We start from the raw sequence: 17,974 nt of genomic DNA, 5'->3' as shown, positions 1-17,974 counted from the left end.
CCCTAGAAAAGCCAAAAAAAAAAAAAAAAGACATTGATCAAGACTGCATGCAGGCACCTGAAGGTTTGGTTAGAGCTGGAGGATCTGTTGCTAAGATGGTTCGCTCGTGGCGAGCACGGTGCTGCTGGCTCCCAGCAGGAGGCCTCAGCTCCTCACCCTGGGGTTCTCTCCAGTGGGCTGCTTGAGCTTCCTCATGTCCTGGTGGCTGGTTTACCGACAGAAAGAGCTCAAAGGAGAGCAAGGAGGAAGCCACCAGGTCTTTTATGACATATCCTTGCAAATCACACTCTGTCCTCTGCACGAGAGTCTCCCTATTACACAGGTGAGCCCTATGTGGTGTGGGACTGGGGGGGGGACTATACATAAGTGAGAACACCAGGTGATGGACGCCACTGGGCCATCCTGGAGGCTGGCGTCCCCTGAGGTCGGTTAGCCGTGTCTGGGAATTCAAGGAAGACTTTCTGGAAGAAGTGATGCCTGGGAAACCTGGGTCAGAAACAAGTATTCCTAACCTAAGGGTCTAGGGGTAGAACGTGAGGAATCCGTGTCCTCGGGTGGAGGAAAATTCCTTCTGGATTTTTCACAACCTATGACTTAAATGTAGTATCTCCCTCAATTATGCGTGCAAGAAAGCAACGCAGGTGGTTTTAGTACCTGTGACCTTGTCACCATTAAAGATCACAGCTGTTTTCTTCTCTGTGTGATTTTGGTGGCAGTTATATTGAAATATTGCTTCTGCTCATCTGTGCTTCAAAATTATGGTGATTGATAGACCTGCCACTAGATCTTGATATTTGATGTATAATTAATGAAGTACAGGTATTACTATATGATAATTATATAATACACTACCATATTATAATTTGGTTTTTATATATGTATATATATATATATATTTTTTTTTTTTTTTTGGCCACACCGAGTCATATGGAAGTTCCCCAGGGCAGAGATTAAATCTGATCCACACTTGTGACCTACAGCCGTGGCAATGTCAGAGTATTAACCCACTGTGCCAGGCCAGGGATCTAACCTGAGCCACTGCTGTCAGATTCTTTTAACCCCCCGCTGGGTTCTTAACCCACTTTGCCACAGTGGGAACTCCTGTACTTAATTTTTTTTCTTTTCTTTTTTTTTTTTTCTTTTTTGCTTTTCAGTCATATCTGTGGCATATGGAAGTTCCCAGGCTAGGGGTTGAACCAGAGCTGTAGCCACCATCCTATACCATAGTCACAGCAACGGAGGTTGGAGCCTTGTCTGCAACCTACACCACAGCCCATGGCAATGCCGGATCCCCAACCCACTGAGCAAGGCTAGGAATCAAACCCACGTCCCCATGGATCCTAGTCAGGTTCGTCAGCAGCTGAGCCACGAAGGGAACTCCCCTGTTTTTAATATTTTAATAATTCTATTTTAAATATGCTTGTCTTTGTAATTCTACACATTTTATTTTATTTTTGTCTTTTCAGGGCTGTACCTGAGGCCTATGGAAGTTACCAGGCTAGGGGGCGAACTGGAGCTGTAGCCACTGGCCTACACCACAGCAACGCCTGATCCGAGCCACATCTGCGGCCTACACCACAGCTCACAGCAATGCCGGATCCTTAACCCACTCAGCGAGGCCAGGAATCAAACCTGCATCCTCCTGGATACTACTTGGGTTCATACCCCTGAGCCACAATGGGGAACTCCATACATATTTAAGTTTATACATTTGAAGACATTATTCTGAGAAAGAAACTGTACATGTCACGAGATTGCGAAACAGGTCTGTAAGACAGAGAGTGGTGGAGGAAAGTAGGAATCAGGCAGCTGAAGAAAGGAAGGACATTAAAGGCAGAGAAAACACCAGGAGGCGAGAGGTAGGCTCTTGGGTACGGATGTTACTAAGAGCCTCGAGAACAAGAAGGGGAAGGAGGTGGCTGAGGCTGTAAAAGTAAATAAGGACCATTTCATAAAAGATGAGACTTTAAAACTTGGACTCAGTACCATTGTGGTGGGAAAGAACTGGGGTGGGGAGCCAAGAATATATGTTCTTTTCTTTCTTCTTCTTTTTTTTTTTTTTTTTTTTTTTTTTGCTTTTTAGGGCTGTATCCATGGTATATGGAAGTTCCCAGGCTAGGGGTGAAATTGGAGGCACAGCTGCTGGCCTACACCACAGCCACAGCAATAAGGAATCCGAGCTGTGTCTGTGACCTACACCACAGCTCATGGCAACGCTGCATCCTTAACCCACGGAGCGAGGCCAGGGATCGAACCCGCAACCTCATGGTTCCTAGTCAGGTTCATTCACCGCTGAGCCACAAAGGGAACTTCTGTTCTTTCTTTATGTATTTATTCAGGCATGTAATTAAAAGTTTTTTTTGTTTGTTTGTTTTTTTTTTACAAAGACATAATTGATGCATGAACGCAAGATTTTAGTTTATATAGTGAAAGCCTTTCCTCTCATTTCTCACTGTTACTGCTCTGGAATGTTTGGGAAAACAGAAGCCACTATGGATTCTACCAATTTATTTTATATCCTCAGGACAACATTTTCATGTAAGGGAGTAGCTGTTTAGATGGGCATTTTAAACAGCAAGGCTTCAGGGAGAAGCCAATGGCGAGAGTAAGAAATAATGCCAGAATGTTAGGGAAAGTATGGTATTCTTTTTTTAATTAATTTTTTTTAGCTGTGCCTGCTACACGTGGAAGTTCCCAGGCCAAGGGATCGAACCCATGCTACAGCAGCAATCTGAGCCACTGCAGTGACAACACCAGATCCTTAACCCACTGCACCACAGGAGAACTCCTACTTTGGATTCCCGTTGTGGCTCAGTGGTTAACGAATTCTGACTAGGAACCATGAGGTTTCGGGTTCAATCCCTGGCCTTGCTCTGTGGGTTAAGAATCCGGGGTTTCTGTGAGCTGTGGTGTAGGTTGCAGACGTGGCTTGGATCCCCTGTTGCTGGGCTTTGGCGTAGGCCAGTGGCTAAAGCTCTGATTAGACCCCTAGCCTGGGAACCTCCATATGCCGCAGGAGCGGCTCTAGAAAAGGCAAAAAGGCCAAAAAAAAAAAAAAAAAAAAGAGTAGTATTCCTACTTTAAAATTTTTTCTTCAAGTATCGTTGGTTTACAATGTCGTGTTAGTTTCAGATGTACACTTTCCAAAGCAAAGTGATTCAGTGATTCTTTTTCAGATTCTTTCCCCTTAAAGATTATTGCAAAATCCTGAGTATAGTTACCTGTGCTCTCGCGTAGGTCCTTGTTGAGAGTATGGTATTCTCTGCTTTCTTGAGTTTACTATGAATCTGCTGGAAGTTTCCACAAATGCAAATAAACACAGTTCACTCGTCTGGCCCTGGGCCGTGGTCTCCATTTCTTTCTCTTGATGCCACTCCCCCTGCTCCCCCCTTGTGTATTTCCGCATGCATGGCAGCCAGGATCTGGGGTCAAACTTGGCCTCCAGGACCTTGAGTCTTTGGAAGAATTCATGCGCAAAACGGTGGCCGCTGTGGGTTAGAGTGACATCTGGGAAGCTCTGGCTGCCAAAATAAGATGCCCTAAACAGGTGGGAAAAAACTTGAAACAGAATGCACTCCTCATGGCAACAAGACTGGCCCCTGTAGGGTGTCTCCTTGCAGGACAGAAAGGTGCCAGGAGTGAGATGAGGCTGAAATAGAATTTTGTGAATGTTGGCAGGTTAGCAATGACACGCTAACGTGACATGGGAGCTTGAGGCCTTGACACAGAAAGTGAATGAATGCAGTTTCCAGAGTTAAGAGTCTAATTTCCAGAAGCCACTGCCCTGGAGGTGATGAGCTCCCCAGAGGAAGGTGCCTGCCTGTGGCCCAGGAGAAAATCAGCCTTGGTGCTTAGTCCCTCGGATGTGGGGACTCAAGCAAGCAGATTCCTTAAAGCAAATATGGTGGAAGGCTAAGCATGACGACATCTAGGTTGGCGTTAGGGGGGGTGGTACGGATATTCATCTTAGTCATCGCTCAGCTTTTCTGGATGTTTGAAAAGTGTCATCGTAGAAGTTCCTGTCCTGGCTCAGGGGAAACAAATCTGACTAGCATCCACGAGGACACAGGTTGGATCCCTGCCCTTGCTCAGTGGGTTAAGGATCTGGCCTTGCGGTGAGCTGTGGTGTAGGTCGCAGACGCAGCTGGGATCCTGCTTTGCTGTGGCTGTGGTGTAGGCTGGCAGCTGTAGCTCCGATTAGACCCCTAGCCTGGGAACCTCCATATGCTGCAGGTGCAGTCCTAAAAAGCAACAAACAAACAAACAACAAAAAAAACTGATCAACCTTATGTTCATAACATCAGTTACTGCAGAAGTGATCAGTTATGAAGTTCAAATGTCAAGTTCTGTGGTGCAGCAGGTTAAGGATCCAGTGTTGTCACTGCAGCAGCTCAGGTTGCTGCTATGGCGCAGGTTCGACCCTTGGCCTGGGACCTTCTGAACTGCCAGCCATGGTCGTGGCAAAAAAAAGAAAAAGAAAAAGTTCAAATGTAAAAATCCTTGTTAGAAATTGGACTATAGCCTTAAAAAGGTTAGTGCATAGTGCCATCTGGTGTTGTATTGTATAATCACATGTTGAACTTTTTTAACCTCTTCTAATAATCAATGTGATGCAGTTGGTTTTATAAAAACATTCTTTAGGCTTTCGGAAGCACATGTCGAGGATCTTGCCTCATTTACAAACTTAAGATTCTGCAAAACCATGATAATCTTACCAGTTAAATAGGGTTCACCCTTGGATAGATCTGAAGTCAAAGTCTCATCAAAGCTAAAGAGGAGCAGAAAATATAAATAGAGGAAGCCAGTAAGGAAAGAGAAACAAAAAAGGTCGCCCAGAAAAAGCGCCTGTTCTTGGGCTCCAGCAGGTCCTGACAACAATCTAATTTAGCTCATTTGCAACTTCATCATAAGGTTTTGAGCGAGTCTCTGTTGCTTGCAATCAAATAAGCCTAATTAAAACAATATTACTGCCACTGAAGACAAAAGACTATAAATCCTAAAATCTGGCATGCTTACGCAATTCCCCAAATGTCTGAATGTCTTTATTTGACCTTCTGATAAAGGCCACAGATAAGAGGTAGGAAGAGAGGAATAAAATGAGTCATTGTAACAATTTGGGACCATTACTGGTGTCTGGGCCACCAGACAGCCTTGTCAGCCCACATCTTTCACCTGAAGATGGCCTAGGAAATGGAAAGGCAGGTGCCCTCAGATAATGCCAGACAACTCAACGCTCAGAACCAGCAGCATCTGAGTACCACGTCATGAATCTCTGGCCAGAAATTGGCTCTTCAATGCCTCGGTAAAGCTCAGCATTTGATTCACTTGTTAGTAATTTCCTGATTAAGGGTGGCTTAGTGGTTCTCAACTAGAGGCACAATTGACAAGGCCTGGAGACATTTCTGGTTGTTATAGCTGTGGGGGAGGGGATGATACTGGATCCAGTGGGCAGAGGCTAGAGGTTAAACATCTTACAGAACAGCCCCCCTTCTCCCAGAAAGAATTATGTGGCCCCAAATGTCCGTAGTGTTGAGATTGAGGAACCCTAGTGCCCGTGGCAGGAGAAGCCTGGGCGGAACTGTTGAAGTGGTAGGAAGAGCAGAGGGTTGAAGAAGTTGAGAATCCTGCCTGGGCACAACCCAGGTTGGGGGAAGACGCTGTGCTCTAGCACTGTCTGTGGAATAATGTCATGTCACAGGCAATAGGTGCCAGTAGAGGCCCTGGCCAGGGAACCAAAATAAATCTAAGCACTAGTTTCTTGAGAAGCTGAGCAGAGGCTGCAGACAACGATTGGAGAAACAGAGGCTGAGCCATTTGACTGCGTTCATCCCCCTCCCCATTAGGGGACTTTGTGACCTAATTGCCTATTCATATCAAAGGAATCATTTGCCTTAGGTGACAGGGGCAAGGGGTTAAACTGGGGTGAGCAGAAGATCGGCAAGTTAATAGTAGCTTACTTAAACATACATGGATTTGCAGAGTGATGTTATGATAGATCTAAGATGGGATAGTGGGTTCGTTAAAACTAAAACACGCTTTTGTTAAGTTAGCTTTTGGTTGGGTAGATTTCCAAGGAAAGCAAGTCTCTCCCCTAAAAAACACGCAGAGCAGGAATCCCAAAGCACTATCAGTCTCAAGGCATGAAGAAGAGAAAAAGCAACACTGCCTTTTCCCCACTTTCCCTCCTTTCAAATTTGTAATTTCTCTGCTGGAGGCTTGCTTTTTCCTGAAACCGAGTCAGGAGAAATCAATGGAACCGTGCTGGGGTTGGAAGAAACGTATCCAAGTTAGGGCAGCAGAAGGTGCCGGGATTTATGTTTCTGATGTTTCCCACGTTTTGCAGTGTTGCAACAAAGTCTGCGAGTCAGCCTGGGTCATAGGAAGTTCTGGAACGTTCTTGAGCGGGTTCATTCGCGTTTGGTAAAGTCCTAAAAGGAGAGGCTAGAATCCAGAGAGGCAGCTTCTGCCTGCTTGTTTTAGACGCCACTGTCTATGCCGACCAGGTCTGGACTACATTTCCCAGGATGCCCAATTGCTGGCGCCCGTGCAGGATTGGCTAGAACAACGCGGAAGTGACTACGGGTCGCCCAGCAACGGGCGGAGTCCTGGACCTTGACTGGATGCCCACGCCCCTTGCCTGCGGAGAGGAGGTCTCGAGGCTCGGCTCCATCTCCAGCGCCACGGAGGGTTTACCGCTTTTTACTTGCAGCCGAGCGGCCGTGCGAGCTCGTCCGTGCTTTCCCCACAAGGCTTCCTGGGCCCCGCCCCCTTTCTCTCCAGCAGCTGCGAAACTGCGGAGCGTGGATTACAGCTGCCGTGTCGGCTGAGGGGCACCGGGAGGCGCAGTGCGCAGGCGCGAGCGTTCGGGACCCGCGGCGCGCGGCGCTCGGTTGTAGCAGGAGTGAGTTCCTGGGCGCAGAGACCCGGCAGTGGGCTGTTGAGCGAGCGGGTGACCCGGCGCCTCCTCTGCAGCCATGGCAGCTCTGCGCTACGCGGGCCTGGACGACACGGACAGCGAGGACGAGCTGCCGCCGGGCTGGGAGCAGAGAACCACCAAGGACGGCTGGGTTTACTATGCCAAGTAAGGGGGCCGCCGGGCCTGGGGCGCACCTGGAACCCTGACTACTCACCTGCCCGGGACGCCGCGCTACCCTCGAACGCCACCTCCGCCGGGAGGGCCACGGGCTCGTACTTCGGCTTGGCCTGGGCGGGCGAAGTGGCAGTGTTGGTTGAAGAGTTTCACATAGAGGGCTGCTGGAGTCCTGAGGACCGGCCGGCCCCCTCTGACTCTTGGTGCAGCAGAGGGTTACTTGGCGTCCCTGCTCGCGCGGTGCTGCCCAGTAGGCAGCCTGCACGGTGCAAGGATGGCAGACCGGCCTCATCCCCTTCCCCTTACAAAAATGCTCATGTCTAGCTCCTTCCTTGGGGGGTCTGGGGTGGGGACCTAGGAGTGTGTATTTTCAGCAAATATCTTAGTATCCTATGTGTGTATGTGTGTGTACACGTGTATGCACATATAGAAAACACATAGCTGATTTATTACAGTTCTCAGGAAAGTTTTGGAAGCACCGTTTTCCTATCACTGGCTATGTGACCTTGAGTCTTGGGAAGAGCTCTCAGGCATGGTTTTCAAATCTGCAAAATATGCTGATAGAGTTTTAGGTGAGTTTCTGTACATAAAGCGCTTAGCATGGGTCTGAAAATACTCAGTGCTGGATAACTGCTCCTCTTTCCCGCTCTCTGCAGCTGTGACGGAACCTTCTAGGCCCGATATTAGAATCAGCTGGGGTCTATCTTAAATAGAGCTTTGGGGTCGCCACGGAGACCCTCATGCAGCAGAATGCCCAACATAGGGGATCTTTATCTTTGGAGCTTTCCAGGTGAGGCAGGTTACCCCTTGGCTTTGAGGAACACAGGTGTAAACCAGTGATTTTCAACACCTGGAAAACTTTTTTTCTTTTCTTTTTTTGAAGTATAGCTCATCACTTGGAAAACTTAAATACTCTTCTTCTGTCTCCCACCTCCAGAGATCCTCATGTAATTTCCTCGCCCCTCCCCCACCCTAATTGGTAGGTTGGAAATTTTTCTCAGGTGCTTCTGATCTGCCCTAGGTTGTGGGCCACTCCTGCCTGTGGTGGTTTGGTACCAAAAAAAAAAAAAAAAAAAAACCCTTGATGAGTTTATTCAGGATACACTGGGAACACATCCTGCCCCAGGCTCTTTGCTGGGCTCTGGTTATATGGAGAGAAATAAGACCCATTGTCGCTTTCCTGAGTGCCCTCCTGTCTTTCTAGGGCTGGGGGAGGTGAGGAGGTGCCTGGGCGGGGGGGTGGCGGGGGGGGGGGGGGTTGGCAGCTGAGGTCAAGTCCAAGAACAGGAGGGCAGCCCAGGGAGACAGGGTCCTGGGCCTGGCCTGTGTTGCTGCAAGACCTTGAGGAATGAGGCAGGAAGGACCCAGGTTATTTATGAAGGAGCCAGGCTCCATTGTCAGGGCTCGAGGGTCCACTGAAGACTTGGAGCCAGGGGGTGACCTCGGGTTTGCGTCTTCATTTTTTAAAACTTTTTTTTTTTTCCTTTTCAGGGCTGCTTTCGCGATGTATGGAAGTTCCCAGGGTAAGGGTCGAATAGAAGCTGTAGCTGCTGTGCCAGATCTGAACTGCCTCAGCGATCTACACCACAGCTCACAGCAACGCTGGATCCTTAACCCACTCAGCAAGGCCAGGGATTGAACCTGCGTCCTCACAGATACAAGTCAGATCCCTTTCTGCTGAGCCGTGACGGGAACTCTGGGTTTACGTCCTTAGAAGGAGGACTTCTGCTCTAGAATGGACATTCTTGGAATGTGGGGGCTGCAGGCAGCTCCAGAACAGGAGGTAGCTGTTCCCTCAGCCTTTGCCTGAAGGGCATGTTCAGCCCCGGAAGCTGAGCTAAAATGTTGCTCCCCCCTGAGAGCATCCATAGGCACGGGGGTCTGTGCCCTCTTCCTGGCACCTTGCGATCCCTTGTATGTGGTTTTCTGTGCTCTCCTTGGCCCCGTTTGCTCTCTGGCCGTCCCCAAGTTGTCAAGTTCACGAGGGCAGAGACCTTTTCTCGTTCCCCTCCCTATGCCCCACGCTTCGCTTGCAGGAGCCATGGAACAAGTCCATGGGGAAGAGTGAGTGCATGAGTTCATCTGGCGAGGGTTTCCTGCGGGCCTCCCTGGCCAGGTGGCCTTAGGCCCCAGGAGTGCAGAGAGGCACACAGCCTGCTTCCCAGCTCCAGTTTTTGGGGGCTCCTCTGCTCCGTGGCTTCCTTCTTCTTCTTTTTTTTTTTTTTGGCTGCACCTGTGGCATGCAGAAGTTCCCGGGCCAGGGATCAAACCTGTGCCACGGCAGTGACAACACTGGATCCTTAACTGCTTGGCCACCAGGGAGCTCCCTGGCTTCCTTTCGAGGCGCCTGGAGCCTCAAGTTAGATCTGGGGGCTCTTTTCCCTGTGCTCACCCCATCTTTTCTCCTTTGTCTCACCTTATGTTGGGTGGCCTTGCCCATCTGCTTGCTTTCTGAATGGTGTCCCTGCTTCCAGTAAATAAGACCTGCACACCCCCGCCAGCTCTCCCACAGCTTCTGGGGATCAGTGGTGCATATATGGTCTGAAAAATCCCCACCCACAGCAGTGTCTGGTCCTGGTGTTTGCACTGACTGGTGACAAGGCTTGGTGGGCTCCCAGCTGGGGGCGAAGTACCTGTCTCTAGATGTCCCTCGAGTCCTTCTGGCCCTCTTTTCTTTGGCTCAAGGTTGAAGGATACCTCTGACTGATCCTGACCCTGGATTCCCAGAAGTCCCCCTGGATCTCTTCTGACCTGCAAGCCTCCTGGTTTTTCTTCTCTCTCCTAACTCTGGAAGGCCACTCAGCCCTTGAGGTTTGGGGATGTGGCTCAGGGGCCGTCCGGAGATTTGCCCTCGGAGTCCACGTGGTCTTCCTCCCACTTCCTCAGGGTCTCGCCAGGATGGAGCACGGAGCTCCCCAGGAGACCTCTGGTGTCTTTTGGGAACCACCGCTTGTAGCCGCGGCCCTCTTCTCTCCTGTGGGTTGTTGGCCCCTCAGGCTTCCGCACACGCCCCACCGTGCAGTCAGACCTCAAGGGCACTCGGTTCACATGGCTCGTGGTCCCCCCAGGCTGGGCTCCAGGGAGGGGACGTTGTTGCTGCTGAGAGCAGACTTGTCACCAGAGAGCACAGGTGGGCCTTTCTCTGTTCCTTAACCAGGGGCTGGGGACAGAGGATGAAGTCGGGGCTGTTGCTCTAGTTAGGTGCCTGGCCTTCCTGGGTCCCCCCCTCCCCCGCTGCTTTTCTTCTGAAGCCCAGGCCTCTTGGCAGCAGAGGGACAGCTGGCCTGTCCCAGTGTGGGCTGGTCCCTATCCACTGGCTCTGGATCTCCCAGTTACCTTCAAGAAATGGCGCAGCAGAAGTGAATCTGACGAGTATCCATGAGGATGTGGGTTTGATCTGTGGCCTGGCTCAGTGGGTCGGGGATCTGGCAGGTGTTGCTGTGAGCTTGGGTCTAGGTCACAGATGTGGCTCAGATCCTGTATGGCTATGGCTGTGGTGTAGGCCTGCAGCTGTAGGTCTGATTTGACCCCTGGTCCCAAAAAGGGGGTTAAAAAAAAGCCTTAGAAGAGAGCATATTTGAAAGTGATACCCATGTAATGTGCTGTGAATTTAATTTTGGTCCCTTTGCTTTAAATTAAATTCAGTGTTAATTATCTCTTTAAATGACAAAGAGCTTAGTGAAAGAAAAGGAAAATAAAAGAGGGCTTCCATTTAAGGGAGAATAAGATAACAATTTGGGGACATGCGTTGTAATTTTTGGTTCATTAAAAAGTCATTCTAGGTTACAGTTAAAAAGGAACACCTTTTAATGAATTTTTATATAAAAGTTTATTTAAAAGGCTCCTTCTCGTGGGGGAAGGCACAGTTCTTCTTTCTGCACCCATGTTAACGCCCTCAGTCCTCTGTTGGGCCATCATTATCCCCTTTTCACTGATGGGGAAACTGAGGCACAGGGAAGTGGGTGGAAGGAGCAGAAAATGTGGCCTCAGGCTCTGAAAGCCTCGCCGCCAAACACAGTTTTGTTTTGTTAGACATCAGGCTCTCCCCCGGGACCCTGTACCTAGCGGGTAAGGGGTGGGATTGGTGGGCAGTCTGGAGACGCTTGTTGTCACAGCTGTATTGGCATCTGGCAGGTAGAGACCAGGGTTGGTCTTCATGGCAAAAGAGTGATTTGGGCCCATGTTCGGGAGTGCCTCGGGCAGGGGCTGGAGTCAGGCTGTCCAGGAGAGGGTTATCCTTCTGGGGAGTCAGGACTCCCCGGGGCCGGCAGGGTTGGACGCTGGTAGTTGGACAGGTGGCAGCTGGTCCTCACTGCGGACACCCTCTCTTTGTAGGGTGACGGTGTTGTTCACCACTCGCTGTCCCAGGTGTGTGTTTCTTACCTTCCAGTGGCTCCAGCAGGTGGGTGTGGAGCCGGGAGACTGGTGACTGCATGCAGGACGTATGGGAGCTCAGGTCTCTGGCCTTTTGTGTCCATTGTCGATGGTGTCCCTGTGCTGGCCACTAAAACTTGGCGAGAACCCCGGAAGCCACAGTGTTTGGAAGGACCCTGCTTTTAAAAACATTTTTTAATTTTTTAAATTTTTTTGTTGCGCCCATGGACATCCCCGGGCCAGGGACCAAACCCGCACGCGCTGCCGTGGTGACGATACTGACTCTTCCACTGCTAGGCCACCGGGGAACTCCGAAATGACTTGCATCATCTCACAGGCGCGGTTGCACGCGCTCTGTATTTATTCTCTTTACAGTAAGGGGTCGGGAAGGACCTGGCTGCCAGTGATGAAATAGTATTTTCGGAGTTCCCATCGTGGTGCAGTGGTTAACGAATCCGACTAGGAACCATGAGGTTGCGGGTTCGGTCCCTGCCCTTGCTCAGTGGGTTAAGGATCCGGCGTTGCCGTGAGCTGTGGTGTAGGTTGCAGACGCGGCTCGGATCCCGCGTTGTTGTGGCTCCGATTCGACCCCTAGCCTGGGAACCTCCATATGCCGTGGGAGTGGCCCAAGAAATAGCAACAACAAAAAGACAAAAAAAAAAAAAAAAGTATTTTCTACTGTGGCCTGAGCGTGGGAACTTTGCGTGCCTCCCGCAACATCTAGCTGTTTCTGTGAAGAAGCAATGTTATGTTTTTCTCGGGACTTGATCCTTACCTGTGGACATGCGTCACTGGTCAGTTACTGGCTCATGGTGTTTGTGATAACCTAGTGCTTCTGAGGTGTCTCGCTGGTGCGGCATGGAAATCGGAGGGGTGCGCATATCTGATTGGTTCACAGTGGTAGAACTTTGGAGGGCGTTTCATGCGCTAAGTGCTGGGTTCAACCCTTTAGGTCCAGTAGCCTCGTGACAGTCTCGTGACGTCAGTATGAGGATTATTTCCGTTTTGCGGATGAGCAAGTTGAGTGACTTGACCCAGAGGCACACGGCTGGGTGACCTACGGGGTCGCCTTCCTGCCTGCCTCATTACCTCGGATGCAGTTCTGTTCCAATTGCGTCTGAGGTGGTGAAGAATGAGGTGTAAGATGGGGGGAAAAAAACCCAAAACCCTTAAAAACCCAACACTTCGGAGTAGTATCTGTGAAAAGAATTCATATTTAAGGAGATGAAGCTTATATCTAAATGATATCTACATATCAGCCTTGTGTATTAGACTATAGTTTTTCAGTCTAACCTGGAATGAAACTAAAACAGATACAAAACTGAACTCCTCTCTAGATAGTTTGAGTGTCTGATGGAGGTTCCTAGGATTGGCCTCCAGCCGAGGTGGGCGTCGGTTCCTCCAGCCTCACCTCCAGCTCATAAATGCTGGAGCGTTCCACAGACTGCTAGAAAATCTCATCTTCCAACCTAGAAAATCTAATCTGATGCAAACAGCAATTTTATATTCTGAATTTTTCTTTCTGAACCTCTGACTTGACTGTTCTTGAGAGTATTGTTTGGGAGAGAGAAAATGAACGCAGTTGATTAATTTCTGATTAATGGGGACTTACTATTCTGTGGATTTTTTTTTTTTTTTTTAAACAGTCACACGGAGGAGAAGACGCAATGGGAACATCCGAAAACTGGGAAAAGAAAGCGAATAGCAGGAGGTCTGTATGCTGTCATAAAGCAGAGAGGACCGGGCATTGAAAGCCTGGATGGGAGAACTGTCACAGGCAGAGAGGGAACCCTGGTGGAGCGGAGTTCTCCTTCTGGGGACCTCGGGGAACTTGGCAGAAGGAAGTGGTCAGGTCTTGGGTTGGGGTAGTAAGGAGGATTTCTTCCTGGCCTTTCATAAAAAGGTATTAAGTTAATCGCAGCCTTGAACTCACAGTTTAGTAGGTTTTTCTATAGTTGCACTGTTGGCAAAATTGTTCTTGGTTCCCGTCTCGGAATGAAATACACCAGAATTCTGTAAAGCTTGTTGTGATTGGTCGGTGCTTCCGAGTAAGTGATCCATGGAATAGACGTCTAGGGAGGTTTAGGGTCCAAAACCTTCAAGAGGTTTGGGATCTGTTTGAAAGGACAACATAGAGTCACAGGAAAAGGAAAGGAAACTACGATACCATGTAAGAGTTATCACAAGTCCCAGCAGGAGTGGGATTGGGTGCCCGGACGAGTGTGGAAATGTGGGTAAGTCATTCAAGGGAGAATCCGTGTGGATGGGATCCATCGGGAAGGGGTTTTGTCCAAAGCCGGAGCTGAATGGAGTGTTGGAGAGTCATTAGGAGTGAAAGAGGCTACGTTGGAGCAAGAGGGAGAAAGGCGGAGTCGGGTGGGGGTGAAGGGCCGTCTGTGTCTGTCGCAGCGGGACCCCTGTCCTGTCCTTTTGGTCTGCTGGGCTGGGTCAGGGAGAGCGTGGCCTCTCCTGCCCTGGGCCGGGGGCTTCAGTTCACCCCACACGGACCCTTGCTCTTTTTCTGTTTCAGATTTGCCCTATGGATGGGAGCAAGAAACCGATGAGAAAGGACAAGTGTTTTTTGTCGAGTAAGTGTCCAAAAGGAAACTGATGCTCAGCCGGTTTTGCTTTCTAATAGGAATTTTTTTTTGTGTGTGAAAAGATTATACCTTGTAAAAAAAAAATGTAGTTTATAATGGCAGTCCAGTTATAGCAGAAATAGCTGCTTTGAACCGTTATTAGCTGTTAAAAGTATGTTGTATATAGAACATACTTAGCAGAAATAACTCCTTTTAACAGAAATAGTGGAAATAACTGCTTTTAACAATTTTAAAATTGTTAAAACTTTAAATAGAAATAAGCAGAATAACTAGCAGAAATAACTTCTTTTTAGCAATTATTTCTTAGCAGAAATAATTAGTTTTAACAATTTTTGAATGTTTTCTTAGCAGAAATAACTACTTAGTTCTTAGTAAAAATAACTACTTTTAGTAGTTAGCAGAAATAACTCCTTAGTAGAAATAACTGCTTTTAATAATTAAAAGTTAATTGTTAGCAGAAATAACTGCTTTGAACAATTTTTGGATTTTTTTCCTTCCAGTCTTTGTATATACATGCTTAAAAACAAAAGGCTATATTGTGTGCACTGTTTAGTAAACCTTTTTTCCCACATTTTTCTTGTGAGCATTTTCTTACATCCTTATAACTTTTTCAAGAAAATGATGTTTAATGGCGATAGAGAATTGTTTCATGTGATAGAGTGTAATTTATCCCATTTCCTCCTGGGGGCGTTGATGTTGTGAAATCCTGTGATAGGCTCCATACAGGCAGGAGTGGTTTTAACCGCACTTGACAGATACTACTATTTTTTTTTTTTTTTAATGGCCGCACCCGTGACGTATGGAAGATCCCAGGCCAGGGGCTGAATCTGAGCCACGCTGTGACCTATGGCACAACTGCAGCAATGCTACACCCTTTAACCCACTGCCCCAGGCCGCAGATTGAACCCGCATCCTCTGCAGTGACCCTAGCTGGTGCAGCTGGATTCTTAAGCCATAGCGGGCACACCTGATACTGAATTTTTTGTTTTTGTTTTTTTTTTAAACAAATTGAAGATTTGTTGCAGCCTCTCCTCGAGTCAGTCTGTTGGCTCCATTTTTCCAACAGCATTTGCTCAGTTTATTTCTCTGTCACATTTTGGTAATTTTTGAGATACTTCAAACCCCCCACCAGCAAAGATTGACTCACTGAAGCCTCCAATGATGGTTAGCGGTGTTTTTTTTTTTTTTTTTAATGAGAGGTGCAATGTTTATTTCAGGTTCTCTCTTTTTTTTTTTTTTTTGTATTTTTTTTTTTTTCTTTTTTGTCACACAGGCAATATGTGGGAATTCCTGGGCCAGGGATTGAACTTACGCTGCACAGCAGCAACCAGAGCCACAGTGGTGGGAAGGCAGGAGCCTCAACCCACTAGGCCATCAGAGAACTCCTGGTTAGCAGTTTTTTTTAAGCAGTCAAGCATTTGTTAATTAAGGTACGTAGATTTTTTTTTTTTAGACACGATGCTGTTGCAAACGTAATAGCTGACAGCGTGGTGTAAGTGTAACGTGCTCTAGGAAACCACAGCTTTTGTGTGACTCGGTTTGTTGCTGTGTTCACTTTATTGCATTGGTCTGGAACTGACCCTGCAATGCAAGGTGTGCCTGTAAAGGTAAATAATGTTTTGAGCAGCCTTGTCTATAAAACTATCTTTAGAATGATTCCAGTAACAAAATGTAGTAGTAACCGCCTACCCAGCACCTAACAGGAGCCAGACGTAATTTTCACCACCTTATGCCTGGAATATTCGCCCCCTCATTCCCCAGAGTGCCCTAAGGGAGGAGGGTGCTGGCTGGCTGGCCAGTCGTCCCCCGATCCTGCTAGAGTGACATGCCGAGAGATGCTCAGCAACCAGTTCCCTCCGGGAACAAGCCCAGATTTGTTCCTGTGGTGGAAATACTTTCACCACAGCTTATTCACGCTCCTGAGGTGAAGTCAGGGAGGAGCTGGCTCCAGGTCTGCTCTGTCCTCTGTATTGACATGGAGGGCAAAAGGCTTCCCTGGCAGCTCTGGTTATAAATCAGAGGGAAAGTTGGGTTATTCCTGGGTCTTAATATTTATGGAGTGATGTGTATAGATTTTAAACTGTATATCATTTTATAACACACTCGCATAACAAATGCATTTTAACTCAGGAAATCTCTTTCTGGGGCATTTTTAATAGTTTTTAACATCTTCTGAGGTCTACCTCAAATCCCAAGATGACATTTAAAATGTAAAAAATAGGAGTTCCCTGGTGGCACAGCAGGTTAAGGATCCAGCGTTGTCACTGCAGTGGCTCCGGTCACCGCGGGGGCGCAGAACCTGCCATGGGTGCAGCCAAAAAAATGTAAAAAATAAGTTCTATTATATAAGGATCACCCTGCTAGTAGCTGCAACATCCATATGCTCCAGGTACGGCCAAAAAAAAAAAAATTTATGTATTATATATTAATCCATACATACCGATATATTTTGGTATTGTTTCTACAAGATTTAGATCAACTGCGAATTGAGATTAGAGTGTGTGTGTGAGTACAATCTTAAATGGAAAATTCATAGAGTTTTAGTGGTTGGCTGGTCTTGTAAATGCTGTCAAGTCCTTTATCATTCTGAGTTTTCTACTTGTCTGCCCATCTTCTTAGGCTCTGGCACATAAGAGATTTAATTGAAATCCACCGACAGGCGTGCCCACCTAATCTTAGAGCCACATTTACATGAATTAAAAAGAAACTCAAAAGCCGTCTCTGTTCTTGAGATCTGAGGGTACATGGCCAGTGGCCTTGTCTGTCACAGCCTATCTTACGGGCAGATGCAAAGAGACGGTTTGAGACCTCTTCTTCCTGGGCAGGAATGTCGTCCTTCTGGAGACCAGAGGATGGACTAAATGGACCCCAGGTCTTTCTGGGGCTAAAAATAAGCCTTTTTCTTAGAATGGGAAAAAATGGGCCTTGCCTGTAGCCTCAGCTGGAAGCTTACCTTGTTAGACACGCCTGTGTTCACTCCCACGGGTTCCTTTGCAGCCACATAAATAAGAGAACGACCTACTTGGACCCAAGACTGGCATTTACCGTGGACGAAAATCCTACGAAACCGACCACCAGGCAGCGGTACGACAGCAGCACGACCGCCATGGAAATACTCCAGGGCCGGGATTTCAGTGGCAAAGTGGTCGTGGTGACGGGCGCCAACTCAGGAATAGGTAGGCCGTGAACTGACCGCGGTGTTGTGACTCCTGTTGTCACTGCTCGGGTGACATCTGCTTACATCCGACTCTAAGGAAATGTTTATGAGTGAGTCTCTCCCTTAACAAGGTACTTAGAGCCTCTTGGTCAGGCCCGGTGTGAGCGGGGAAGGAAGGGCTGACCTTGAATTCTCTGCAAGCTGACCGCTCAGCACAAGGCCGTGGCTGTTTTGGTGTGCAAGGATTGGAGGCGGCAGGCTCTGTCGAGGAGTTTCTGGCGTGGACTGCTGGTGGCCTGAGGACACATCCGGCCCAGCGTTGATGGGTAGTGGACTGTCGGGGGGAGCAGCAGCGTGTCGGGGCTCTGGAACAAAGGACCCTGCTGGTGTCGGCTGGTCACTGCCAGTGTCATTTTCCTTTGGCAACAGGATCTTATTTCTTAGCAGAGGTGGAGAATTAATTAGTCGTTGCCTTGACCTCTCCATTAACCCTGTGAGTTGACCGTGTTGAACCAGGTGACAGCAGGGAGGGCGTCCTCTCCCTGGCATCATGGGCCCGTAAAGGAGCCACGGCGACGCAGATGCTCGTGCCATCCGTCGCCGTTTGGTTTTCTTCTTGGTCCATTGCCATCAGTTTCTGAATCTGTAGGAACCAGCTGCTGTGGATAAGGATCTGCGTCTTTAGGTTAATTTACGGAGACAAGAAAAGGGACTGTGGCCTGGGCTTCAGCTGTCGGCTGGCAGGTTCTCTCT

General features: G+C 48.3%; 1 protein-coding gene across 19 annotated transcripts in view; it reads left to right on the top strand.

The window, feature by feature from the left end:
• Positions 1-6,859: 6,859 nt before the first annotated feature.
• The window catches only part of WWOX (WW domain containing oxidoreductase), a 969,209-nt gene continuing 958,094 nt past the window's right edge, over positions 6,860-17,974 (top strand). For all 19 annotated transcript variants that reach the window (XR_014805385.1, XR_014805386.1, XM_021097054.2 and 16 more), the window contains exons 1-4: positions 6,860-7,081; positions 13,111-13,175; positions 13,995-14,052; positions 17,062-17,240. Coding sequence is in view for 14 of the 19 variants with exons in the window: in XM_021097054.2 (XP_020952713.2) it covers positions 6,975-7,081; positions 13,111-13,175; positions 13,995-14,052; positions 17,062-17,240 (409 nt within the window). In the remaining 5 variants the exon portion in view is untranslated. The remainder of the gene's footprint in view (positions 7,082-13,110; positions 13,176-13,994; positions 14,053-17,061; positions 17,241-17,974) is intronic.

Source organism: Sus scrofa, chromosome 6 (assembly GCF_054392235.1).
Source record: "Sus scrofa isolate SSC_HxYL_T2T_F1_AM1 chromosome 6, Sscrofa_HxYL_maternal_Yorkshire_Landrace_v2.0, whole genome shotgun sequence".
Lineage (NCBI taxonomy): Eukaryota > Metazoa > Chordata > Mammalia > Artiodactyla > Suidae > Sus > Sus scrofa.
The sequence above is the reverse complement of the archived record's forward strand: the minus strand, read 5'-3'. Positions and strand labels throughout refer to the sequence as shown.